Source organism: Oncorhynchus keta, chromosome 29, assembly GCF_023373465.1.
Source record: "Oncorhynchus keta strain PuntledgeMale-10-30-2019 chromosome 29, Oket_V2, whole genome shotgun sequence".
In the NCBI taxonomy this organism is placed as follows: domain Eukaryota; kingdom Metazoa; phylum Chordata; class Actinopteri; order Salmoniformes; family Salmonidae; genus Oncorhynchus; species Oncorhynchus keta.
In genome coordinates, this window is record NC_068449.1 from 22,918,426 (window position 1) to 22,940,818 (window position 22,393).

The 22,393-nt window shown below is 43.2% G+C and overlaps 2 protein-coding genes across 6 annotated transcripts; one reads left to right on the forward strand and one right to left on the reverse strand.

Moving 5' to 3' along the window:
* Window positions 1–147: 147 nt before the first annotated feature.
* On the reverse strand, window positions 148–10,957 carry LOC118362514 (ubiquinone biosynthesis monooxygenase COQ6, mitochondrial-like). 2 transcript variants are annotated; one of them, XM_035742900.2, is made up of 11 exons: window positions 10,557–10,957; window positions 9,893–10,006; window positions 9,163–9,221; window positions 7,275–7,401; window positions 5,943–6,073; window positions 5,724–5,824; window positions 5,222–5,284; window positions 5,048–5,136; window positions 4,204–4,299; window positions 955–1,121; window positions 148–294 (listed from the first exon to the last, which is right to left on the reverse strand). In XM_035742900.2, the coding sequence occupies exons 1-7, from the start codon at window positions 10,762–10,764 to the stop codon at window positions 5,242–5,244; spliced, it is 783 nt and encodes a 260-aa protein (XP_035598793.1). In that variant the 5' UTR covers window positions 10,765–10,957; the 3' UTR covers window positions 148–294; window positions 955–1,121; window positions 4,204–4,299; window positions 5,048–5,136; window positions 5,222–5,241. The 2 variants fall into 2 exon arrangements, with proteins under 2 accessions (XP_035598793.1, XP_052342179.1); XM_052486219.1 differs by having other exon boundaries at window positions 10,567–10,954.
* Window positions 10,958–11,231: 274 nt separating this feature from the next.
* On the forward strand, window positions 11,232–21,101 carry LOC118362515 (neuroglobin-1). Of its 4 annotated transcripts, XM_052486220.1 has the most exons (10): window positions 11,232–11,377; window positions 11,716–12,322; window positions 12,439–12,982; window positions 13,083–13,243; window positions 13,348–13,689; window positions 16,412–16,552; window positions 16,848–17,092; window positions 17,656–17,764; window positions 17,967–18,086; window positions 18,243–21,101. In XM_052486220.1, the coding sequence occupies exons 7-10, from the start codon at window positions 16,995–16,997 to the stop codon at window positions 18,393–18,395; spliced, it is 480 nt and encodes a 159-aa protein (XP_052342180.1). In that variant the 5' UTR covers window positions 11,232–11,377; window positions 11,716–12,322; window positions 12,439–12,982; window positions 13,083–13,243; window positions 13,348–13,689; window positions 16,412–16,552; window positions 16,848–16,994; the 3' UTR covers window positions 18,396–21,101. The 4 variants fall into 4 exon arrangements, 2 of the variants coding, with proteins under 2 accessions (XP_052342180.1, XP_035598797.1); XR_004821217.2 differs by lacking the exons at window positions 16,412–16,552; window positions 17,656–17,764; window positions 17,967–18,086; window positions 18,243–21,101 and having other exon boundaries at window positions 12,439–12,755; window positions 12,861–12,982; window positions 16,848–16,998; XR_008086210.1 differs by lacking the exons at window positions 16,412–16,552; window positions 16,848–17,092; window positions 17,656–17,764; window positions 17,967–18,086; window positions 18,243–21,101 and adding an exon at window positions 13,959–14,372 and having other exon boundaries at window positions 12,439–12,755; window positions 12,861–12,982.
* The last annotated feature ends 1,292 nt before the right edge of the window (window positions 21,102–22,393 follow it).

Here is a 22,393-nt window from a genome sequence, read left to right on the forward strand (position 1 = left end):
ACATTTTAAATACATGTTTTCTGAAACAAATTTTCTGTCATAAAAATTCCAACAGATTGTGAAACTGTGATACAGAATGATGCTTGGAAGTTTCCAAAATCATCAACACACAAAGAAAGACATGCAGGTATAGCGATGTTCATGTAATAACAGAGCATAATATATAACTTTATTAATTTACACTTTACATTCCATTCACAAAGTCACAGTGGCATATCATCTTTGGAGTCCCGTCAAACTGCCACTTCAGGACCAGTGTACGTGTCACTCGCTTGCAAACGCCATGATCTGCTCCTGGAGAGACAAAGAACGAGATCAACAGATCAACTCACAAATCTAAAACATCCATTTCCATTCATCCATCCATACTTATCCATCTGCGTATAGCACTAGCAAGTGTTACTAAATCCAATTACAAGCATCTTTTCTGTCTGCATAAAAAGTGGCACAACAAACCTCTGTATGCGATATCTGTAAACTGTGAAACTGAACATTTAATATGGAAAAATGCCAAGCATAACTTTGGGTCTCCAGGGGGGAAATGCCTTTACAACCAGTTACGGTTGCTTTGGTCTGAATCACTTAGTATGAAATAAAGCCATTTCACATGAGCGGTCTGTAATAAAAGGGGTGTGAAAACACAAGTCAATACCGCCGTAACGCAGCCCCGGGGCCAGCCCTGCACCCCACCCACACACTTTCGGTAATGCTAAATTTGGGGCTAAACTTAGCTGCTGTAGTAGTAGGTTCTCGACCATGGAAATTATAGGCAGTGCTGAAGTAAAAAGCCATGTAATCAGAAGAGGGTGGGGTCATGGGCAAAGCCAAAGGTGGGGATTACTGCTGAGAGATGACCCAACCTTGGGGGTTCAAGAAGTGATCAATTCTACTTGAACACGTGTTGTGTGATCGAAGAGTTGGGGGTTCACTTTAGTAAAGAGAGAGACAGCATACTTTTATGGCTGGTCGTGTGTTGGTGGCTTGCAGACCGAAGGTGCGTAAGAGAACCACATGGGCAGCGTTAGTTGAGTAGAGTCGTTTCATCAGGTCGATGGCGGCCATCATGGGCAGGTTGTGTCACTGCCGTTCCGCCTCATATTCCAACAGATGCTGCATGGCCCCTGCACAACGCAGCACAGAGTAGAGCAAAACACCAAGGGTTACATGGCCCCTGCACAACGCAGCACAGAGTAGAGCAAAACACCAAGGGTTACATGGCCCCTGCACAACGCAGCACAGAGTAGAGCAAAACACCAAGGGTTACATGGCCCCTGCACAACGCAGCACAGAGTAGAGCAAAACACCAGGGGTTACATGGACCCTGCACAACGTAGCACAGAGTAGAGCAAAACACCAAGGGTTACATGGCCCCTGCACAACGCAGCACAGAGTAGAGCAAAACACCAAGGGTTACATGGCCCCTGCACAACGCAGCACAGAGTAGAGCAAAACACCAAGGGTTACATGGCCCCTGCACAACGCAGCACAAGTAGAGCAAAACACCAAGGGTTACATGGCCCCTGCACAACGCAGCACAGAGTAGAGCAAAACACCAAGGGTTACATGGCCCCTGCACAACGCAGCACAGAGTAGAGCAAAACACCAGGGTTACATGGCCCCTGCACAACGCAGCACAGAGTAGAGCAAAACACCAAGGGTTACATGGCCCCTGCACAACGCAGCACAGAGTAGAGCAAAACACCAAGGGTTACATGGCCCCTGCACAACGCAGCACAGAGTAGAGCAAAACACCAAGGGTTACATGGCCCCTGCACAACGCAGCACAGAGTAGAGCAAAACACCAAGGGTTACATGGCCCCTGCACAACGCAGCACAGAGTAGAGCAAAACACCAAGGGTTACATGGCCCCTGCACAACGCAGCACAGAGTAGAGCAAAACACCAAGGGTTACATGGCCCCTGCACAACGCAGCACAGAGTAGAGCAAAACACCAAGGGTTACATGGCCCCTGCACAACGCAGCACAGAGTAGAGCAAAACACCAAGGGTTACATGGCCCCTGCACAACGCAGCACAGAGTAGAGCAAAACACCAAGGGTTACATGGCCCCTGCACAACGCAGCACAGAGTAGAGCAAAACACCAAGGGTTACATGGCCCCTGCACAACGTAGCACAGAGTAGAGCAAAACACCAAGGGTTACATGGCCCCTGCACAACGCAGCACAAAGTAGAGCAAAACACCAAGGGTTACATGGCCCCTGCACAACGCAGCACAAAGTAGAGCAAAACACCAAGGGTTACATGGCCCCTGCGCAACGCAGCACAAAGTAGAGCAAAACACCAAGGGTTACATGGCCCCTGCACAACGCAGCACAGAGTAGAGCAAAACACCAAGGGTTACATGGCCCCTGCACAACGCAGCACAGAGTAGAGCAAAACACCAAGGGTTACATGGCCCCTGCACAACGCAGCACAGAGTAGAGCAAAACACCAAGGGTTACATGGCCCCTGCACAACGCAGCACAGAGTAGAGCAAAAAACACCAAGGGTTACATGGCCCCTGCACAACGCAGCACAGAGTAGAGCAAAACACCAGGGTTACATGGCCCCTGCACAACGCAGCACAGAGTAGAGCAAAACACCAAGGGTTACATGGCCCCTGCACAACGCAGCACAGAGTAGAGCAAAACACCAAGGGTTACATGGCCCCTGCACAACGCAGCACAGAGTAGAGCAAAACACCAAGGGTTACATGGCCCCTGCACAACGCAGCACAGAGTAGAGCAAAACACCAAGGGTTACATGGCCCCTGCACAACGCAGCACAGAGTAGAGCAAAACACCAAGGGTTACATGGCCCCTGCACAACGCAGCACAGAGTAGAGCAAAACACCAAGGGTTACATGGCCCCTGCACAACGCAGCACAGAGTAGAGCAAAACACCAAGGGTTACATGGCCCCTGCACAACGCAGCACAGAGTAGAGCAAAACACCAGGGTTACATGGCCCCTGCACAACGCAGCACAGAGTAGAGCAAAACACCAAGGGTTACATGGCCCCTGCACAACGCAGCACAGAGTAGAGCAAAACACCAGGGTTACATGGCCCCTGCACAACGCAGCACAAGTAGAGCAAAACACCAAGGGTTACATGGCCCCTGCACAACGCAGCACAGAGTAGAGCAAAACACCAAGGGTTACATGGCCCCTGCACAACGCAGCACAGAGTAGAGCAAAACACCAAGGGTTACATGGCCCCTGCACAACGCAGCACAGAGTAGAGCAAAACACCAGGGGTTACATATCATGGAGGAAAGAGTTTCATATTCTGGTCCTGTGAACATTTTATTTTAATTTTTGTTGCATTCAGTCAATACATTGGAGCTATTCTGACTTCAAAGTAAAACAAATAAAAGATTCACATAACAGGATTTCCATTTCTATGAAAAAGCAATGTACAGTCCTTGGCAGAATGGGAGAAAAAAAAAAGAATAAACTTTGGAGGAAAGCCGGTTCTTTTTATAATCAAGAACAACAGCAAGCGTCCTAGCCTGGATTATGGGAAAAGCTTATGAGAAACCACTGGCTATGTCTGCTGTGTTTTGTGTCTGTTTAGTATAGTCACTAACCCAGATCCTTAAAGTTAGTGAGACAGGCCACATCCCCAAAGCCCATTTTGGCTCCTTGGCCAGCTAGAGGGTGGACACGGTGTGCTGCATCCCTGCATAGAAAACTAAAGACCCCCGCCATGTAAACCTAGTCACTACATCTACGGGATAGGACCTAGTCACTACATCTACGGGTAGGACCTAGTCACTACATCTACGGGGTAGGACCTAGTCACTACATCTACGGGGTAGGACCTAGTCACTACATCTACGGGGTAGGACCTAGTCACTACATCTACGGGGTAGGACCTAGTCACTACATCTACGGGGTAGGACATAGTCACCACATCTACGGGGTAGGACCTAGTCACTACATCTATGGGGTAGGACCAGAGCAAGCATTCCCTTCAAATAAACAGAAATACCAATGATTGAGCTGAGGAATTAACCAACCATTTTTTTTTTACATGCAGTCGATAATGATTGTTTTTATGACCCTTTTATACCTTTACAGAATAAGGGCATATAAACCTTCTATTTACAAAATTCCAAGTGAATTATAAGTCATGGTTTTCCAAGGCAAACCGATGTGAAGTTCAATAACTCAGTGTCCCACAGGGATGAGTGTTGACTTACCTGATGAGGGCCACCCGGTGCCTGATGTACTCTGATGCGTGGCCCATGCCCAGGAGGAACATGACCCGGCTTTTTGGGCCGATTCTTGCCACGCCACTGGCAGACAAAGACGACAGATAGAGGGAGACAGAGAGAGACACGAAGACACAAAGGGAGAGAGGAAGAGAGAGACAGAGGAAGAGATCAAGCCAGAAAGGAAGAGACAGAAAAGGAGAGGCAGTGACAGAGGGTAGAGGAATAGACAGACAGAGAAGGGGGCGGTACAGAAAAGATAGAGAGGGGTGTGGTAGACAATTAAGTTAACAAAGATGCAAACTAGAGCAGAAATGCAGAGTGGGTGTACTTTTCCTTTCTAACAAAATGGTTTGGCGGCATTACAGGAGCCTTTCTAATTAAAAGAAGAAGCTGGTCAGGCCATGCTGTTGAATTAGCTAAGTTTGAAAACCATTCCATGCAGTAATGACCAACACTGGCAGACCACAGGTTTAATTAGCGAACCAGGTCTGAAAGCAAGCATGACTGAACCGTGGTGACCCTATTGGCAGGACCAGTAAAAATAGCCGGCTTGGGAAAGCAACTTTAGGCCGGCAACGTTGGCATTGTCTACACGTATGATGTAGTGTAGATAGAGAACAGTGACAAGTGCACCCATTGGTATTGGCTAACTGGTTCATTGGTGCACTTAGTGTGCATATGTTGGTATTTTAACAAGGGCATTTCCATTCATAAATGTTATTTTCATATCACATATGGATATATCAGATATCCATTTCTCTCTCTGCTGTATTTTGGCACTTGTTCCTCATTGTCATTAGCTGATTTGGTGGGGTCAGGCCTGACTCACAAAGGCAGAGTTGATGGTGTCCACAAAGCTCTCTTCAACTAGCTGCAGTAGCTAGTCGACCACACCAAAGAGCTCTCTGTGTCCGACAACTACAGCCAAAGGAGAGAAGGGGGATGTCAGATAAAAAGAAGGAACAGCAAAAAGATCATTTGCATTTTGAACATACACACTTACCGGTAACATTGCTATGGGTCCTATTGGAAGGAACCTCTGCCACGCAACATTGTTCTCTGTTGGCTGTATAAGAAGGGTATATGATCGGCTATGAAAAGCCAACTGACATTTACTCCTGAGGCGCTGACCTGTTGCACCCTCGACATCCACTGTGATTATTATTATTTGACCCTGCTGGTCACTTATGAACATTTGAACATCTTGCCATGTTCTGTTATAATCTGGCACAGCCAGAAGAGGACTGGCCACCCCTCATAGCCTAGTTCTTTTCTAGGTTTCTTCCTAGGTTCTCGCCTTTCTAAGGAGTTTTTCCTAGCCATCGTGCTTCTACACCTGCAATACTTGCTGTTTGGGGTTTTAGGCTGGGTTTCTGTACAGAGATATCAGCTGATGTAAGAAGGGCTTTATAAATAAATTTGATAAATACTATAAAACATGAAAATAATAGAGTATCCCTCTAGGTGTTATTATATGGTAATACATGGTGTGTTGGTGATCTCACAGATGCAGGACAGCCACAACAGCTGATTGGTCGTAATTCCACTTGACCGTGGGTATCCCCGCCTCCTGCCTCACCATCAAATTTGGCCCATCTGCTCCAATCTGAAAAACAGCCAATCACAGTGGTTATAGCCTAGAGCATCATGGTCAAATGCTAAAAAACAATAACATTCACAACATACATAAAATCAAAGAGTTACTACTCAGCTGTTGGACTGACCAGTAGTTTGGTTTGAAATGTCTGTCCATTGGCCAGGGTGACCTGAACCCAGGGGATGGATTCAGCTACCTGGTGAGACTTGGGCCAAGTGTACATCACCACCTTGGTTTTGTACTGGACCTTCACCTGACCTGACAGACAAAACACAGAGAAAAAGCTGGTCAAAAGCAGAGCCTGGGTTCGCCACAGAGAATTGTTTTAGGTCAAATGCGTACCCCTATTTTCACTAAACAAGAAAGGGACCAGCATTGGTCACACTAATTAAGGCTTTGCTACTTGTTCCCTCCAAAAAGGAAAAAGAGAGAGTAAGGTTTGGCTGTAAGTGACTAAAGCGGTGGAGGATCTACAAACCACCTCGTAAAACACCATTGGTTTCCCTCTCTGCCAGGGACCAGTTGCCGAGGCTCACATTGACAATCTTCTAAATGGTCTTGGCTTGCCGCATAGGATTGACTAATAGTGTTTATCTACAAGCCGACCATGCCACACTTTCCACTTGCTGCCAGCATGCTGGGGTTGCACTAAAAACTCCCACTTTCTTGGAATATCAGTAGCCAGTCATCCCGAACAAGAAAGGATCTGGAATTACACTTGGCTTTGCCCACTTGAAGAGGTTCCCATCCGCAGATTGACTACTAGTCCTGAACACGAGTGACAAATATTGGCTTGCAGTGATTGGAGAGCAGAGTTACTACAAACCAGCTGGCTCAGTGCATGCTTTTCATGTACTTCCTCAGAAGCAGAGAAACATCATGAACAAAGGAAGAAAAAAGAAAGTAGAGGACCAACTTCATGCACGTAAGGAAAATCTGTTTAGCGCAAAATGTTAAAAAGGCTGTTTATAAATACGTAGTTTTACAGTCGATCACACAGCAGTGCTCAAGTTTCATTTGCGAACCTCTGTCTAATTTCAGCAACAATACAACGTCAGCACTTTAGCATCCTCATGGTGTGGAAGCACATGTCAATATTAAATAGGTCACTGGACCACTGCACGTGTCTTCCCATGGCACTGGGTCTATGGAGTGCTTTCACTGGCAAACAGGGAATATGGCGCTTGATTGAAATAGCAGGAAAAACCTGGATGTGTCCAAGAGCTGCACTGGTCTTTAAAAACAGACACTGGGGAAAGTACAAATAAATAAAACACAGGGACAGGATGGAACAAATGTGGTGACATAACATGAGCTGCCAGACCCAGTGCTCATTAACAGGATGTCAATGGAATCAAGAGGTCTTCTAAGGAGAGTCACATCACTGCTGGTGCATAGAGAGGGTTTCATGTGAAAATCATCAATGCAACTGGACTGTACATGAAGCTGCTTTTCTTACCAGACAGATTCTCCAGCTGTTTTGTTAGGGCTGCCACAATGATGTCGTTCTCCACAATGTATGCCATCTCGTCCTGCAGGTTCTCCTTATCGAATGTAATCAGGGCATCTGAGCAGGCATCCCAAACCTAAATGAGAGACCAATTATCCCTGTGGTCTACAACTCTATCTTTAAATGCACCCCCTTTCCCTATATTTAGCCGGGCCAAAGAAGCACAGCCTCATTGAACTGAACACATCAAAGTTGTTCATCTGCAGCCAGAACTTGGCAGCCACTACTTCAAGTACCAAACTAAGTTCTAGGAAGGTCACCAACACCCTTCTGGTTCTATGGTTGACTTGGTTCTATGGAAGTTTACTGAAGCACGATGAAAGGTCATTAGTGATGTTGATTTATGGCAATATTTTTGGCCCAACAAATAAGTAAGCTACAGTAAAACATTAGTTAACATTACTGAGCAAGTAAATATTTGTTCATGTATCCCAAAACAGTAGAGAGTCAGAACGAAAACATAATTGTGGCTCACAATTGAGACTGTCTGAGATGGTTTCTGAAACGGTCAAAACGGTCCATGCAACGCAGAAAGTGTTTATGCTTATGTAGGACTGATGGCTTTGCTACCAAGGTGACAGACCTTATCTTTCAGAAGTAACACAGCTAAACTACTTTTTTCCAACATAAAGTAGTGAGTTTTACTCTACAAGAAAACCACTAATGGTGGTGGGTTTGCAACTTGTGACAAGTGGTTGGCTGCTTGAAAGATTTAATGAAACCAAACTGCAAGTAGTTTTTAAGTTGGAGAAAAATAATACTTCTGTTGATAAGAAATTTGTTGCTATGTACTTATTGTCCTCTTTGCTAGGAGAAATCCCCAAACGGGAGCTTTAAAACCTGTTTATCTTTCCATCCTAACACTCAGACAAGGGAGAGACCATTGGAAATGGCTTACTAATGACTCATAGGGAAACCTTTCCTTTCTCAAAACCCTATTTCAGATTATATTTCCTTTTTAAGACAGTAGTTAACTTTTTGGGATAGTGAAGGTCTTTTTTTAGGTTAACCTCAACGCACTGCTCCTCTATCCTTGTAATATGCATCAGGAAACAAACCAGCAGAAAAAGGAGCAGAGCAGTTAAGGTATTATGGGAGAGGTATATCACCACAATCACCATATGGCATTTTATGATGACATCCTTGGCCATGAGTGAAACCCTGAGGTTTGGTCTTTGATACAAACTGGCCACATCTTACAGAAGGGACTCAGCCTGTACCCACAGCTGTAAAACAGGGTCACTTTGCTGCTGACATCCATACATCCTGTCATCTTTCATCTCCTGCCTCCGGTTTGTCACATGAATCTTTATAATTAGTAGACAAAGAGAATGAGTGCCTAGTCAAAGCTGCCAAATAGATTTATTCTTCCTATTAAATGTGCTCCTAATAAATAAACACTCTGCCACTGTGGCCAGAAGGAAAACCAAACCTTTCACCAAGCCAGGGAGTTTTGGTCATCTTTTTAAATGTACCTCCTCCTGTCTTTTGGGTTTGAAAGCACCCTTGCATTTGCATGGCCTATGAGGATGTATAAATTAGGCAGAGGAATGAACGAAATGCGTGTTTTAAACCACTATTGGTTTGCCTTTTTGTTGTGAACAAATAGATTCCTGAGGAAAATGGCATTGTACAGCACGTTCAGCAAAGTACATGATTGAGTGGAGGTTAAATGGCAGTGGAGATGACATTTTCCTGAAACTCTATAGCCAGACAAGTTACTGACGCAAGGAAGTAAGTATATAGTGGTGTAACTAACAATCTACATAAAAGGGTTTTTCAAATTTAAAAAAATACCTTTAGTGCTTGTGGTAGAGTGGAGTTTCCAAAAACTGACCTGCATCTTCTGATAGGGCTTACATCTCATGTTCATAATGTGATTCCATGCTCCAACACCTGAAAGGCACACACACACTATTTTATATACTACAAGATGCTCATCTATAAAATGTAGGAATGTTATGTATAAGGCATACAAGCACCATAATGACTTGTTAAAGAAATTTGATCAAATGAGATATGAAGTGGGCAAAGTCAATTTAACTGAGCATGACATAGAGATGGGTATCCAAATCACTACTTTCACTTCCTTATTGACATGCAGTTCATCATCAGTGTGTCAAGTAAAACCCAAGGAGACATGAATAATAGTTTAGAGGATCCCATCAATGACTGATGTAGACTAGAGGCCAGATATGATCCCTGCTAAGCATGTGCGACATGACAGAATGGGACTGATCCCTAACCGACTTCCTGACAACCTTTTTTACTGAGCCACACCTCAAATAGGCTCAATCAGACAGCAAGCTGGCCCCCCAAACAAGAGCTATGTTGTCATTGGATAAGATATACTGTCCATATTAACTGGATAAACCAACCCTGGCAATAATATTGACTACCAAACTGGATATAAACAACTATTCACTCCTCCTGTTCATTATGAACCCCATACTATTGTAGCCATGTGTATCTGCTGGCAGAGAGGTTTCCGCAATTTTTCTGATGCTATTAGCTGCCAATGGAAAACAGAGCTGCTAATTGTGCACCACTGAGGAGGGTGGCAGAACCTGGGCTGATGGAGCGGACTCTGGTACTATAGGCGTCTGGGACCTTGTCCATCACCATTTTGTTGCCTGCCTCAAGCAGCAGAATCTTCTTCCCCTCCAAGCTTGGATCCGTGCCTGTCAAAAATAATGAGGATCTATGAAATTGATTGATGCAGCGTCCAAAATGATAAACAGACAGACGATCTAATGATATGATGTTCAGAGCAGTGAAGCATTGTTATAGCCTACATTTTGGCACCACTTGTGGTTTTAAAGAGAACAAGAAATTAAAAAGTTCCTCTACATGTTTGTTTTAATTATACCTTACTTAAGCAACATAGAACTAAGACAAATACTTTACAGGGGTTTCCACTCAATTCTATAGCCACAAAATTGGATTATACAAACACAAAATCAGATGACACAGCCACAAAATCAGATGACACAGCCACAAAATCAGATGACACTGCGACAAAGTAAAAATGTGCAAAAAAATGTGCTTAATTTCAGGTTAGGGTTCGGTTTAAGGCTAGCAGTATGGTTAAGATTTAGTTTAAAATTGTATTTTATGTAGATAAATTGTAGACATGGGCGGGGTTTATGATGTTGTGGCTATAGAAATAAGTTTAGAGGGGGCAACTGTAGGGGCAGATTGGGCTGTCTCTTGGCAGCTTCAGGAGATCACCTCGACTCACGTAAAGACCAAGCCATAGCGGTCCCAACCATTCCTCCTCCAGATATAATGACATCATAAAGCTAATTTCGTGTTCCCCATGTTCTGCTGCACACGCGAGTCCCCTGCAAATGATTCTTGCTCCTGAAAAACGATTCATAGCAACACACCGCCGCCCAATTCCATTTAAAACCAGCGTTGCTTTAGTGAGACTATGCATCTTTAAAACAACGTAACGTGGGACTCGTCTAACCCTAAAACAACTCCAACTGTATTGTTGGGATGTTCTTAATCAGGACTAAACTCGCCTTGCATATGTCCTATTCGCAGCGGTGGCTATTCTATAATCCAGCCATGTTGTATATTTATATATATGTAACAAAGGCGAAAAAAAAAACATGTAACAGAGGCAGGTACTTCCTGTACTGCTTAACCAATCACAACAAGGAACCGCACTAGTTTTATTCACAAGTTATCTGCACTTTGGTGCTATTCATATTAAAACATAATTCAAAACCGAATTCAGAAGGGCAATGTACAAGAGATACAGTTTAACACGCCACTTGCATTAAAAATGTGTTCCTAAAATGTGTGAACATGATACCTCAAGCTTTTACTTCAGCCAATCAAACGTTAGAGGGCTGCAGGGGGTGGAGTCAAATATCTTGGTTTTGCTAAACATTATCCAGTAATTCTAAAGTTATAACATTGTAACAGTGTGTGTGGATATATGACGTCGATATATGACTGTCTTTATTGTGAAGCAGGAAGAAGGGGATAAGAATGTTGCGCTGGAATAAGTCTACGGTAGTTCTATCGTGCACGAGCATCAGGTTATTTTCTAATATCTATTTTTCAACATTCCACGATATTTTAATCTCACAATTGATTGTAGTTATGCATTGTGAAACAATGCTATTTTTCTGCCCTAAAACAGTAGTTTTAGGGCAATGTTTTATGCTAATGTTAGGAGAAGGAGTTTGGTTGCTAGGGTAACCCTTGCGCAGCCTCACACCATGTGCTGCTGGAGTTTTTCTCCTGTTTTTTTCCTGATATTTGTCAGTTCTGTGGAAAATAAAAATAGCTGGGTTTTTCTCACTGTGAGAGGTGTTTCTTGAAGAGGTGTTTTTGGAATATAATCAAAATGTCTTCCTTTTTCTTCTTTCCATAGCTGTCTGGTGAGTGTTGGGTTCAGGAGGACACACTGCTGCTAGGATGCAGGAGCAGAGGAACATTGTAGATCATCAGGCTTTCCTGGAGGATGGCCTGAGATCAGACGTGCTGCTCCAACACCAGCTGCAAGCAATGAAGGAGGCCCACAAGCAGCAGCTGCAGGAGACAGAGAGGAGACAGGGCCTGAAGAGAAGGATCCAGCAGAACTCTATGCTGTCAGCAGATGTCGACAGATAGTCTAGTACTCCAGGACCTCCCAACAGGTCAGACAATCGTAGAGATCTATCACATCCTCTGCAGCCTGAGCATCCGTCACAACTGTCACACAGAGAGGATCACAGCAACTTCAGCATCAAGGCCAACAGAAACAGAGCAGCACCAACTAAGTAAAGAGGAGAAAGAGGAGGCGGAGTGTCAGAGGAAGTTCCGTGTTGTTCCTGTGCTTGTCCAAGTGTTTTTGCACCTATATGATGCAGGTGCGACAGAGGGAGAGGAAGGAAGGCCATGAACAGAGGAAGGACTTCATGCTCTCCATGCAGAAGCCCTTCAGCTTCCTGGAGAGAGATGAGAAGAAGAGAGAGAAGCTGATGGAGAGCATTTGAAAGGTATGTTGCCTAAAAAAACATCTCTTGAGATGTTGCTACGGTACAGGAAATGGTGTTATAATTGTATTATTATCCTCTCTAAATCTACCCCCCACTGAATTCTGCATGCTCTGTAGAGGAGGAGCTGCGCAGGATGATATGCATCCAGCCGAGGGCCCAGGAGAACTTGAGGAAGTCCACAGCGCCTATAGAGAACCAAACTCATACTGAGAACCCTGAACCTCACAGCTCCCAGCACACTAAGAAGGAGGTCCTGGCCTTCCTGGATCAGACCACCTCCCAGGTCCCTGACTTTGATAGGCTGCACAAGGCTTTCCACAGGGAAGCCTTGAGGAGGGCCGAGAGGAAAGATGTGACCAAGTGTCAGCCCTTCCACCTGCGGACATCAACCCTGCCCTCAAGAACAAGCAGGAGCAGCTCTGAAAAAGAACAAGTGAGCTTACTGTAGCACTCTGCAAATAGAACTTAGTTCAATATAGAACTGATATGTGTATTACTTTGGCTTTGGTTTGTTTCCTCGTCTTATTTTTGTTCTCAGGAATCCATAGTCAGTGCCTTTTTGAAGAGAAGCAATTCCTTTGGTGGTTTAACATCGCTGTCTACAGATACGCTTCCCACCTACATTACAGATGCAGCAAGGAAACGCCGTATGGCCATTAGGTAAGAGAGAACTGTGAACTTCACTATCAGATGTGTCTCTTTCATTCGCACAGATCACAGTAAAGATGACTATTACTCTCTCTGTCCTATGGTCCATCAGAAGGTCTGTGGAGCAGAGGGAGAGCACGGAGCAGGAGAGTGCAGAGTTTATGAGGAAACACAGGATGAGGTCTCAGGCCATAAAGAAGACAGTGGCTGTCCGTGCCAAGGTCATGGACCCTCACAGCAGCCTGAAAGAGATGAGAAGCTGAAACAGCACTGGTGAGTACTTGGAAATTCCTTAGATGAAAACTAAAAAGAACAGACTGATTAAAGAGTTGTACTGTATTTCTTTACCTAATGTGTCTGTGGCTCTGTACTTGTAGCGAGTCTGAGCAACAAAGGATGAAAGAGTATAAGAAGGAGCTACAGGATATGAAGACCAGAGTCACTGACCATCCTTACCTCTTTGAACAGGTGTCACAGGTAAACTATGGGCTTGCAATGACCTGGAAACTACATTTATGGAATTGCAAACACTTGAGAAGAGCCTTTGAACTGTTAACTGCCCCTTTTCTATTCCATTGCTTTTGATGTAATTGCTCTAGAAAAACGCAGAGCGACTATGCAGAGTGAAGCTGGTTTGAATGAGAGTTTGAAAAGACACCGATCTTCAAATCTGATGACGATTGTGATGACCAAAGTATTGAGAGTAACATGGAGAAAAGGTACTTACAATGACAACAAGGGTGTGTAGCAGTGTGTCTACCCACTAACTGTTAGTTGTATTCATACAATATATAATACCACTAGGAATACCACTGCAGCTGGAACTCCAAGGGCGCCATGTGGTTTGGTCATTTATACAATGTTGCGTTACATAATACAGGGAGACTGTCATAAAGTATTTAGTGAAGAGGTGACAAATACTGCAGCCAAGCAAAACGTTGATGTAATTACAATATAGACCTTTTCTAACCCGACATGTCTGATTTAGGGATGGAAACATAGACGTCTGGGAGAAAATTGAAGAGGTAGAGGAAGAGAGCGTGAAAACCAGAGTGGAAATAAATGTATGATCAAAAAGGTCGACCCGGCATGAAACTCCATATAGCCATTTTGTTTCAAAGAGCACTATGTTCTAAAATAATTCTAGTCTAATTGAACTATGTTGACCCGGTCTTTGACTGTCTGACATGTTTGTTATGGATTATGACCTTTCTAAACAGGGACATGTGGCCTCTGGAGCTTTTAAATTGATATTAACTGGAGTAAATGTGAGAAAATTAATAAAGGTTTATATAACTATATATTTATAAGTAATTTTGAATTTTACAATGGCAGGGTATTATGGAATATTAAATGTATGGCTGCATAATATTTCAACCTTATTAAAACGGACTATCAAGGGCTTATTTGGTTTTATACAATTTTAAAAACAAAACATAGGCCAATACTACAGATTCTGAAAGGCCCTGGTGTAGTTAGTATGTCATCCCTCACTGATAAATCAAAGTGCTGACAGTGATCTAAGGGATATTATAGTACGATATTAAATCTGTCATGCAAGGCCATAAATATGTTGCCAATGGACAGGTCCAATAAGGACAGGAAACGTCAGAAATGGACATTTCTTTGATGCTTTGGTTAAGGTCTCTGGCTATTTCAAGAGCCACAGTGCCAGTTAAGTATATAGGTCTAGACATTCTTCTGCCATCACAAAAGGCATTCAGTGCACTGCTCTCTGCCCATTTCCACTTCAAATGGGGTTTAATACTGGCCTCCACAGTGAGCTGAAGCAGTTTACAGCCATGTATTTATGGGATTTTGCTAACCAGATGGAAATATCTGAATATGTATGTACATTACTGGATATCAAGTTGGCTGATGAAACACACTCAAAGAAGCTGACAACAGATCCCTACACACTGTAGCTGGCAGCCGACCACCATTCCAAAGGCTAACAGCTATCCGGAATCCTAGGGGCAACTCTACCCTAAACCCAAACCTTAACCCCTAACCCTTACCATAACCATTTTACATTTCAACTTCAATGGGGTAGTGACGTCCCAAGGATCCCGGATAGCAAGGACCCATTCCAGAGCCATACCTTGTTGTCTCCATGGAGACCAGTTCATATGGTCATTTGGAAGGTACCATCACAGAACCGTGATGTGAAGTCCCACCTCAAATGTTTGGCTGTATTCGGATAAAGATGGCTATGGAAGTCATTGAGTGACCTTAAATGGTCTTTTACACTGTACAGTAGGCCTGAAGTCCCATCAATCAAACCAGCTGTATTCCCATCAATCAGCTGAAATCCCATCAATCAAACCAGGTTCACATTGGTTGGAGATGCTTGAATGACAGATCCAAGAGAGCTCAAGCATCACATGACAGAAGTTCAAGGGCTCCAGTGGGGTTGTCATGGAAACCATGTTTCTCCTCTTTACACCCCCCAGTGGTCAAGCAGAAGACTGCTTTTTACCATCTTGGGTATTCCATACAGAAGTTACTATAAACACAGAGAATGCCATGGCTCACAGCATAAGATCATATTGAATACAACACTATCACCTCTCTGGCCCAGAGAATAGTAGGGCAAGGCTGTTTAATTACATCCTAACTTTAAAGGTGTGGGACAAAACCTATGTAATGAAACGGTTGAGCAAGCATTCCAATAAAACAGGCAATAGCATGGCTGAGAAAAAACCCATCTCTTATGTGGGGTAATGACATGCTGTAAGTTTGGCCACCAGACTTGGTCATCTGAGTGTCTGAGAAGACGCCTCTCCAAGCAGTTAAACAATAACCATATACTTTTGCAAAGGTGGAGCCCTCAAGTCTGTTATTACTTCAGCTACAATATAAAAATTCCCACACATTTCATTATTCAAGTGCTCCAGATTAAGTGTCTGTGGTTGAAGCACTACAGAGTTTCATTCAGTGTAGTTTTTGGGCATAAAACTATCTGATGGTAGAAAGATTCATAGCAAGGTTAAAGAGCAACTCTAAAATGTTCATTTGGGCCCCCAATTGGGGTCTGACATTCCCCATTATGCAACATCATGCTTATGATTAACTGTTTACTTATCCTGCATTAGTTCATTGCACTCTAACCTTATATGAGGTGACCAGTGGGAGGAGTTATAGGAGGATGGGCTCATTGTAATGGCTGGACTGGAATGAATGTAATGGTATCAATCACATCAAACATATGGAAACCACATGTTTGACTCGATTCCATGCCACTACAATGAGCCTGTTCTCCTATAGCTCCTATCACCAGCCTCCTCTGGAGGTGACAGTGCAAGTCAAGGTGCACCCTATATGTGTTTGTTTATTTATGGGGAGGTTGATGTTTTTGACAGCCCTTGGTTCACCTGCAGGAGGAGCTGTAGCTCATCACATACTCAACAGATAAAAAGAGAGAAATCTTTCCTTCTTTAGTGGGGTGAACAAATCCACAGCGCTGGAGAGAGAGCTTAGCAGGAGAGAGAAAGGGGGAGGGACAGAGACAGCAGTCAGTGTGACAGATAAGAGCGGCGGATGACTTGTCTCTCTCTGAATGCACCGTGAGCAAGAGAGCAAGTAAGTGCACAAGGGTGCCTGCCAAAGCAGCTCTGCGCACACACACACACACACACACACACACACACACACACACACACACACACACACACACACACACACACACACACACACACACACACACACACACACACACACACACACACACACACACACACACACACAGGTAGCTTGTGAGGAGAAAAGAGTCTCACAACCAAGGTATGCTGGGATTTGCACACATCCAACGACAAGTTCCTCTTTCTATTGTTTTGGTTTTCCTATGTTATGTCTTCCCTCTTGTACTTACACTTAGTTTCCAGGTGGGTCGTCAGAGGTTTCCCAAGCCGAGTCTACAACAGTGTAATGGGTTGCCCAGACCGGAGGCTTTTCCTCTGATCCTGCAAAGAGGTTGGCGTATTCCTGCAACGAGAACTAGTCCTCACATTGAGCGACCCTGGGCATGGAGAAGCTGACAGAGAAAGAGAAGGAGCTGATCCGAGTCAGCTGGGAGAGTCTTGGCAAGAACAAAGTTCCACACGGAGTCATCATGTTCTCCAGGTACAGTTCTGAGCTAAAGCTTTTTATTTTGAGCAGTTAGGAATGGAGGGAATAAAGGTGTTAGGAGAAGTTTCATGTGTTCCTCCATGAAGATTTCATGGTGATTCGTATATATCAGCCTTTACTGTATGTGTAACAAAACAGAGTGTTTGTATATTTCTGCAGCATTTTGTTTTGTAAGAAAGTTTACCGAAACCTAACCATTCACTACAATTTGCAGTTGTCTGCATTGAAAATATCCCGGCATAGTGCAACATAGTGTAAATAATGTAGTCACCATAGTAAACAGTACTTGGAGAGAGAAATACACTTAACCAACACAGATAGTGCATCGTACACTCCCTATACCGGGACTGGAGGCTTGACTTGTTGCTTGGCGACCGGCTGCAATAGTCTTTATTTTGGAACTGCTGCTACTAAAACAGACGCTAGAGAAGAACTGTTTCCGACAGTCCTATTAGCTTACACCAGACATTAAAATCAGAACTATTGTGTGACTTACGACTATGTGTATCTACAGTATCTGCACCTACAGTACTGCATTGTGTTCTGTGTCTGTGCAGACTGTTTGAACTAGAGCCTGCACTCCTCAACCTCTTTCACTACAACACAAACTGTGGCACCATACAAGACTGCCTCTCCAGCCCTGAGTTCCTGGACCATGTCACAAAGGTAACTCTGCTCAGCCCATCACTGTTAAAACTGACAGTTAAATGGCTGATTCATGGAAACAAATCCACGGAAATGTCTAACTTCTTGCTGCATGTTGGTGTATGTTCACGTTTCTTTGTTTTGTGTGTGTTTGTGTGTGTGTGCGTACATTCTTGTGCGTGTTTGTGTGTGTGTGTGTGTGTGTGTGTGCTTGTGTGTCCAGGTAATGTTGGTGATCGATGCAGCAGTCAGTCACCTGGACAACCTCCATACCTTGGAGGATTTTCTGCTCAACCTGGGGAAGAAGCACCAGGCAGTCGGGGTTAACACCCAGTCCTTCGCTGTAAGACTACTGTCACTCTGATCACTTACTCTAATACATTACTGTCATACTGTGTGTACTGTACACTATACAACTTTTATGAAACACAACTTGCAACAATTTACCAATCCATGCCAATATTCAGAATATTTGCATGCATGTGTGTGTATGTTGCAGGTGGTGGGGGAGTCCCTTCTCTACATGTTGCAGTGCAGTCTGGGTCAGGGGTACACAGCCCCGCTGCGTCAGGCTTGGCTCAACATGTACACCATTGTAGTGGCGGCCATGAGCAGAGGATGGGCCAAGAACGGAGAACACAAGACTGACTGAAACATACGCTTGGGGTCTGCTACCAGTTGCTGTCTAATCACCCTCATGGTTGCTATGGAGTAAGGTTGTATAACTCACAGCATAAAGGTTTGATTGCTGTATATGGTGAACGAATGGCGTTATCACACTTGACACAACAAATAATGGTCGAATCACCTGGTGTTCAGAGTTAACTGTTTTTGCTGTGGATGTTGTAGCTGCCAGAGTGCTGCTATAACATTGTGGGGATGTTATGGGTCAACCAGACCCTTGATCTGCAGTTTGAGTTCCTCATATTAGAGGAAGCATAGGGTTAAATTAAGGTAATAACTGAAATTGCTCTGTAAATAATGCCTTGGTGTATCTACTCAAATAATTACATTGATTGTGGTGATTTTTGTGATGTATCTTAGTCACACACTTGTCAAACACTGGCTATATTGGCTGCATTACTTGGCTGGAATGGGCAGCTACAATATGGGCCCTCTCCCAAATCAACCAGTGATATAGAAACCTTGATCACAAAAGTACAGTATGTCCAAGATTATTGTTTAGAGTGATTATCATGATTCTATATTTATATCTTTGAGTTAGGCTAGGGACCTGATAATGGCACATAATAATGCTCTCCTTTCTTTTTGTGTGTCCATGACCTGGAGTGTAACAATCCTTAGAGGTGAACTTGATTCTTAAATCAATTGGTATTATTAACAAACACATGACTTTTGTTGATGCTCAATAGAAAATGACAAGAACTGTTCATGTATTATAAAGCTTTTCTATGTGATCTCTATGACTGTTAGGGTGTCCATGTGCACCTTTGTCTGAAATGTGTATGTTGGCACTCTCCTCTCCTCTCCTCTCCTCTCCTCTCCTCTCCTCTGACAGTAGAGGTTGTAAAGCTCGCGTTGCCATATGCGTATTACCATAATATTTCAATAGGCTTCAACTGACTGTTACTTATTCTAAAATAAATGCTTATTCTCCTCTCGAGTTCTAGCTAATTGATGTAATGGAACTCAACAGTAGATTATTTGCTTGAGGGTCTTTGGGCTTGACTTAGTTTAGGCTCATTCAGTTTTCACTAATTGTAAATGTAAAGTGGTGTTGAACCACATACTGTATCTATATATTGTAAATACTGCTATCATATGTTGTAAACAGGCCAGAAATATAGTAGTAATCTATTTAGGCTTTTTGGACCCAATAGGTCATTGACAATTAGGGCGGCAGGGTAGCCTAGTGGTTAGAGCTGACAAGGAACAAATCTGTCGTTCTGCCCCTGAACAGGCAGTTAACCCACTGTTCCTAGGCCGTCATTGAAAAGAAGAGTTTGTTCTTAACTTGCCTAGTTAAATAAAGGTAAAAAAACAAAGCCAGGATTTATTCAGACATTTTTTCTCCCCTATTTAGCTCATAGTTAATAGCTTGGAGTATCTTTCTGTGGACAACCGTAAAGCATTTATTGATAAACAAATTTCACTACATCCAACCTGAAATAGTAAGCAATGATCGTTAGAGATGACAGTTAGAGATGATAGTTAGAGATGACAGAGATGATAGAGATGATAGTTAGAGATGACAGAGATGATAGTTAGAGATGTGAATGTCCTTTTTACTGCTATGAACACATTTACCTATATGCTTCTATACAGTGTGTATCATTCGTTATCTTCCTGTACATTGAAAGTCACAATGCCAAGTTAGCTATAATACACCAAGTATTTGATAATAACACTACACTACTATATCTCCAATCTGCTGATATGTGGTGAATATTGCTTCAGTCTGAGATTACTTTTATACAATGTATTTTTGTATTTTCCAGTGTTTTACGTATGTGAATGACTATATGCCATTGCAAACACAGTTTTTCCAAACTGTTACGTTAACCACAACATTTATGTCAAATCCATGTATTTTTCTTTTCATTTGCAGCACAAGGCTGTTAAGCATTTTAAGTATTGATGAGTGAGCTTTTATCCTTAAGTCATGATAAATGTAAGAGAGACATTTCTCCTCAATCAGTATAATTGCCATATTATCAATGTGTGATCCCTACAAGGATGTCTGTTGGCATTGAAAACACAACCATTTCATTACCATGTCTAAAGGAGATCTCACTTTATCTTTACTTTCAATCACCTGTGAGCTTTATTTTCAGGCCATGGCAGCACTACTAATTCAGATTTGTTCCTCTCTCCCACTTTCCAACTAGCATAATGAGTTTCCCTTACCAGATGAACCCTTCTCCTGAATCAAAAAGCATTATCAATAGAGAATCTACATTGAACATGCTTTTTAGTTAAAAAATAAGCTTAATCTGAGTCTAGGAAACCAGACCTATGAGTTGAACACATTTTCTAATATGTCTATACATGGCACTAGGCAGATTGCTGTGTGTATTGTCTCGATTTCAAAGATCTGTGAGTAGGCCTGTTTTGTGTGTGTGTGTGTGTGTGTGTGTGAATTGCATTGGTATATTTAAATAACATGATATTCTGTTTATGAGTGTCTCAATGTCTACCTCGTCAACTCAGCTGCGAACAGCAATGATTTCAACTATCCTTTAACCAAAAACACGTGACACTTAATGCAAATACATACTCCCTCAACCAAACAGCTCGTAAAATGGACCCCATCCTATACTTATGTAATGTGTTGTGTTCTTACTCAATTAATAGTAAATAAAGGTGATCTTTTGTGGACATACTACTGAAAAAAAGATGACAATGTTTATTGTTTTTCTTCCACTATGTTGGTTTGTTTGTCAGTGCGATGGAAGTAATGCTGAGTTCAGGGTTTGTAATCAATCACACGATGCACAATTTCCCTCGCTCCGGTTGGCTATTCCTTGGGATTATGTAACATCAGTGTACTGGCTGGCCCCTTCCCTGTGGCTATACAGATCAGAGGGACTTCATCTGAAAACCAGAGAGCAGAGTGAATATCATCCCACTTAATCATGCAAATGTCACATACATCACATCCCCAGGATTCCAAGAACTCTTAGCCGCTACATGGCTAATGTGCTTTCTTGCCCTCAAAATGCAGACGTACAACATTTTTGAAAGTATTAAGCGAAGCTTTGTGTGTGTGTGTGTGCGCGCGAGGGAATGGGAGAGATGAGAGAGAGAGATGGGGACTAAGTTATGTACTGTATCAGATTGCCCGAACTACATTCAACACATTGGATTAATTTAGCCCACAAAGCATTTGCATATTCAATTTGCTTGCATCATTGTAAAAGTCACATCCATGAGCTGGCTGTCTGCTCTGGTGATAAAGCAGTAATTGACATGAACCAAATCTGTCTCTCTGCAGCGCTCTCCATCTTCTCTGTCTGAGATTTTGGTTGATTGATGCTGGTCACTGCCTGTCCTACTGTAACTCAAAGAGAGTAACACTTAGGCTGGGGTGTAAATTCGGGGGATTGAGCTGAGAAAAACATTTAGTTTAGCACATCATTCATCACATAACATTGAGATGATCTGCTGTGCTGAGGATTGCTATGGCGTATTTACCTCCACTATAGGTATAAAGGTCTTGTGAAGCAGCAGCTGTACAACCCAGTGGCATATGTAGGGATATAGAGACGGTTTGGCCACTTGCCATAGGTAAAGTATACACAAGAGATGGGTGGATACAGAATAATTGAGGTAAGTATCTGTACTCCAGAGTGATCAACAGTTGTCCCATGAGGCCACTTGAGGACATTGTACATTACCATACCTGATAGCTGCTGGAGGATCAGTCGAGACTTTGATAGAGAAAAGCAGGCAGAAAAGACAACAGACAAGCAATGTGTTTTGGAATGAAGGGGGATTGGATGTTGTCATGGAAACTGTGAAGCAAAGGTCCAAAGTGGAAGGAAGACAGACACTCTCCTCAAGTGGTGCTGGCTGGCGGGCGGCAGATATATGATACAGAGGAGAAGGTGGCTGTAGAGAGATGGAGGGGGCTAGCAGACTGGGGCTAATCAGGTTAGCACTCTAAGATCATCCAGCCTGGAGGCAGCT

Excerpts from the sequence above, each read along its gene's own strand:
- LOC118362514 (XM_035742900.2), bottom strand. The coding sequence starts at position 10,764 with ATGCATAGTCTCACTAAAGCAACGCTGGTTTTAAATGGAATTGGGCGG. Across the intron at positions 6,074-7,274 it reads ACAGCTGGAGAATCTGTCTG|GTCAGGTGAAGGTCCAGTAC; the intron begins GTAAGAAAAGCA and ends TTTGTCTGTCAG. Across the intron at positions 5,825-5,942 it reads CATTTCAAACCAAACTACTG|ATTGGAGCAGATGGGCCAAA; the intron begins GTCAGTCCAACA and ends GCTGTTTTTCAG.
- LOC118362515 (XM_052486220.1), top strand. The coding sequence starts at position 16,995 with ATGGAGAAGCTGACAGAGAAAGAGAAGGAGCTGATCCGAGTCAGCTGG. Across the intron at positions 17,093-17,655 it reads GGAGTCATCATGTTCTCCAG|ACTGTTTGAACTAGAGCCTG; the intron begins GTACAGTTCTGA and ends GTGTCTGTGCAG. Across the intron at positions 18,087-18,242 it reads TTAACACCCAGTCCTTCGCT|GTGGTGGGGGAGTCCCTTCT; the intron begins GTAAGACTACTG and ends TGTATGTTGCAG.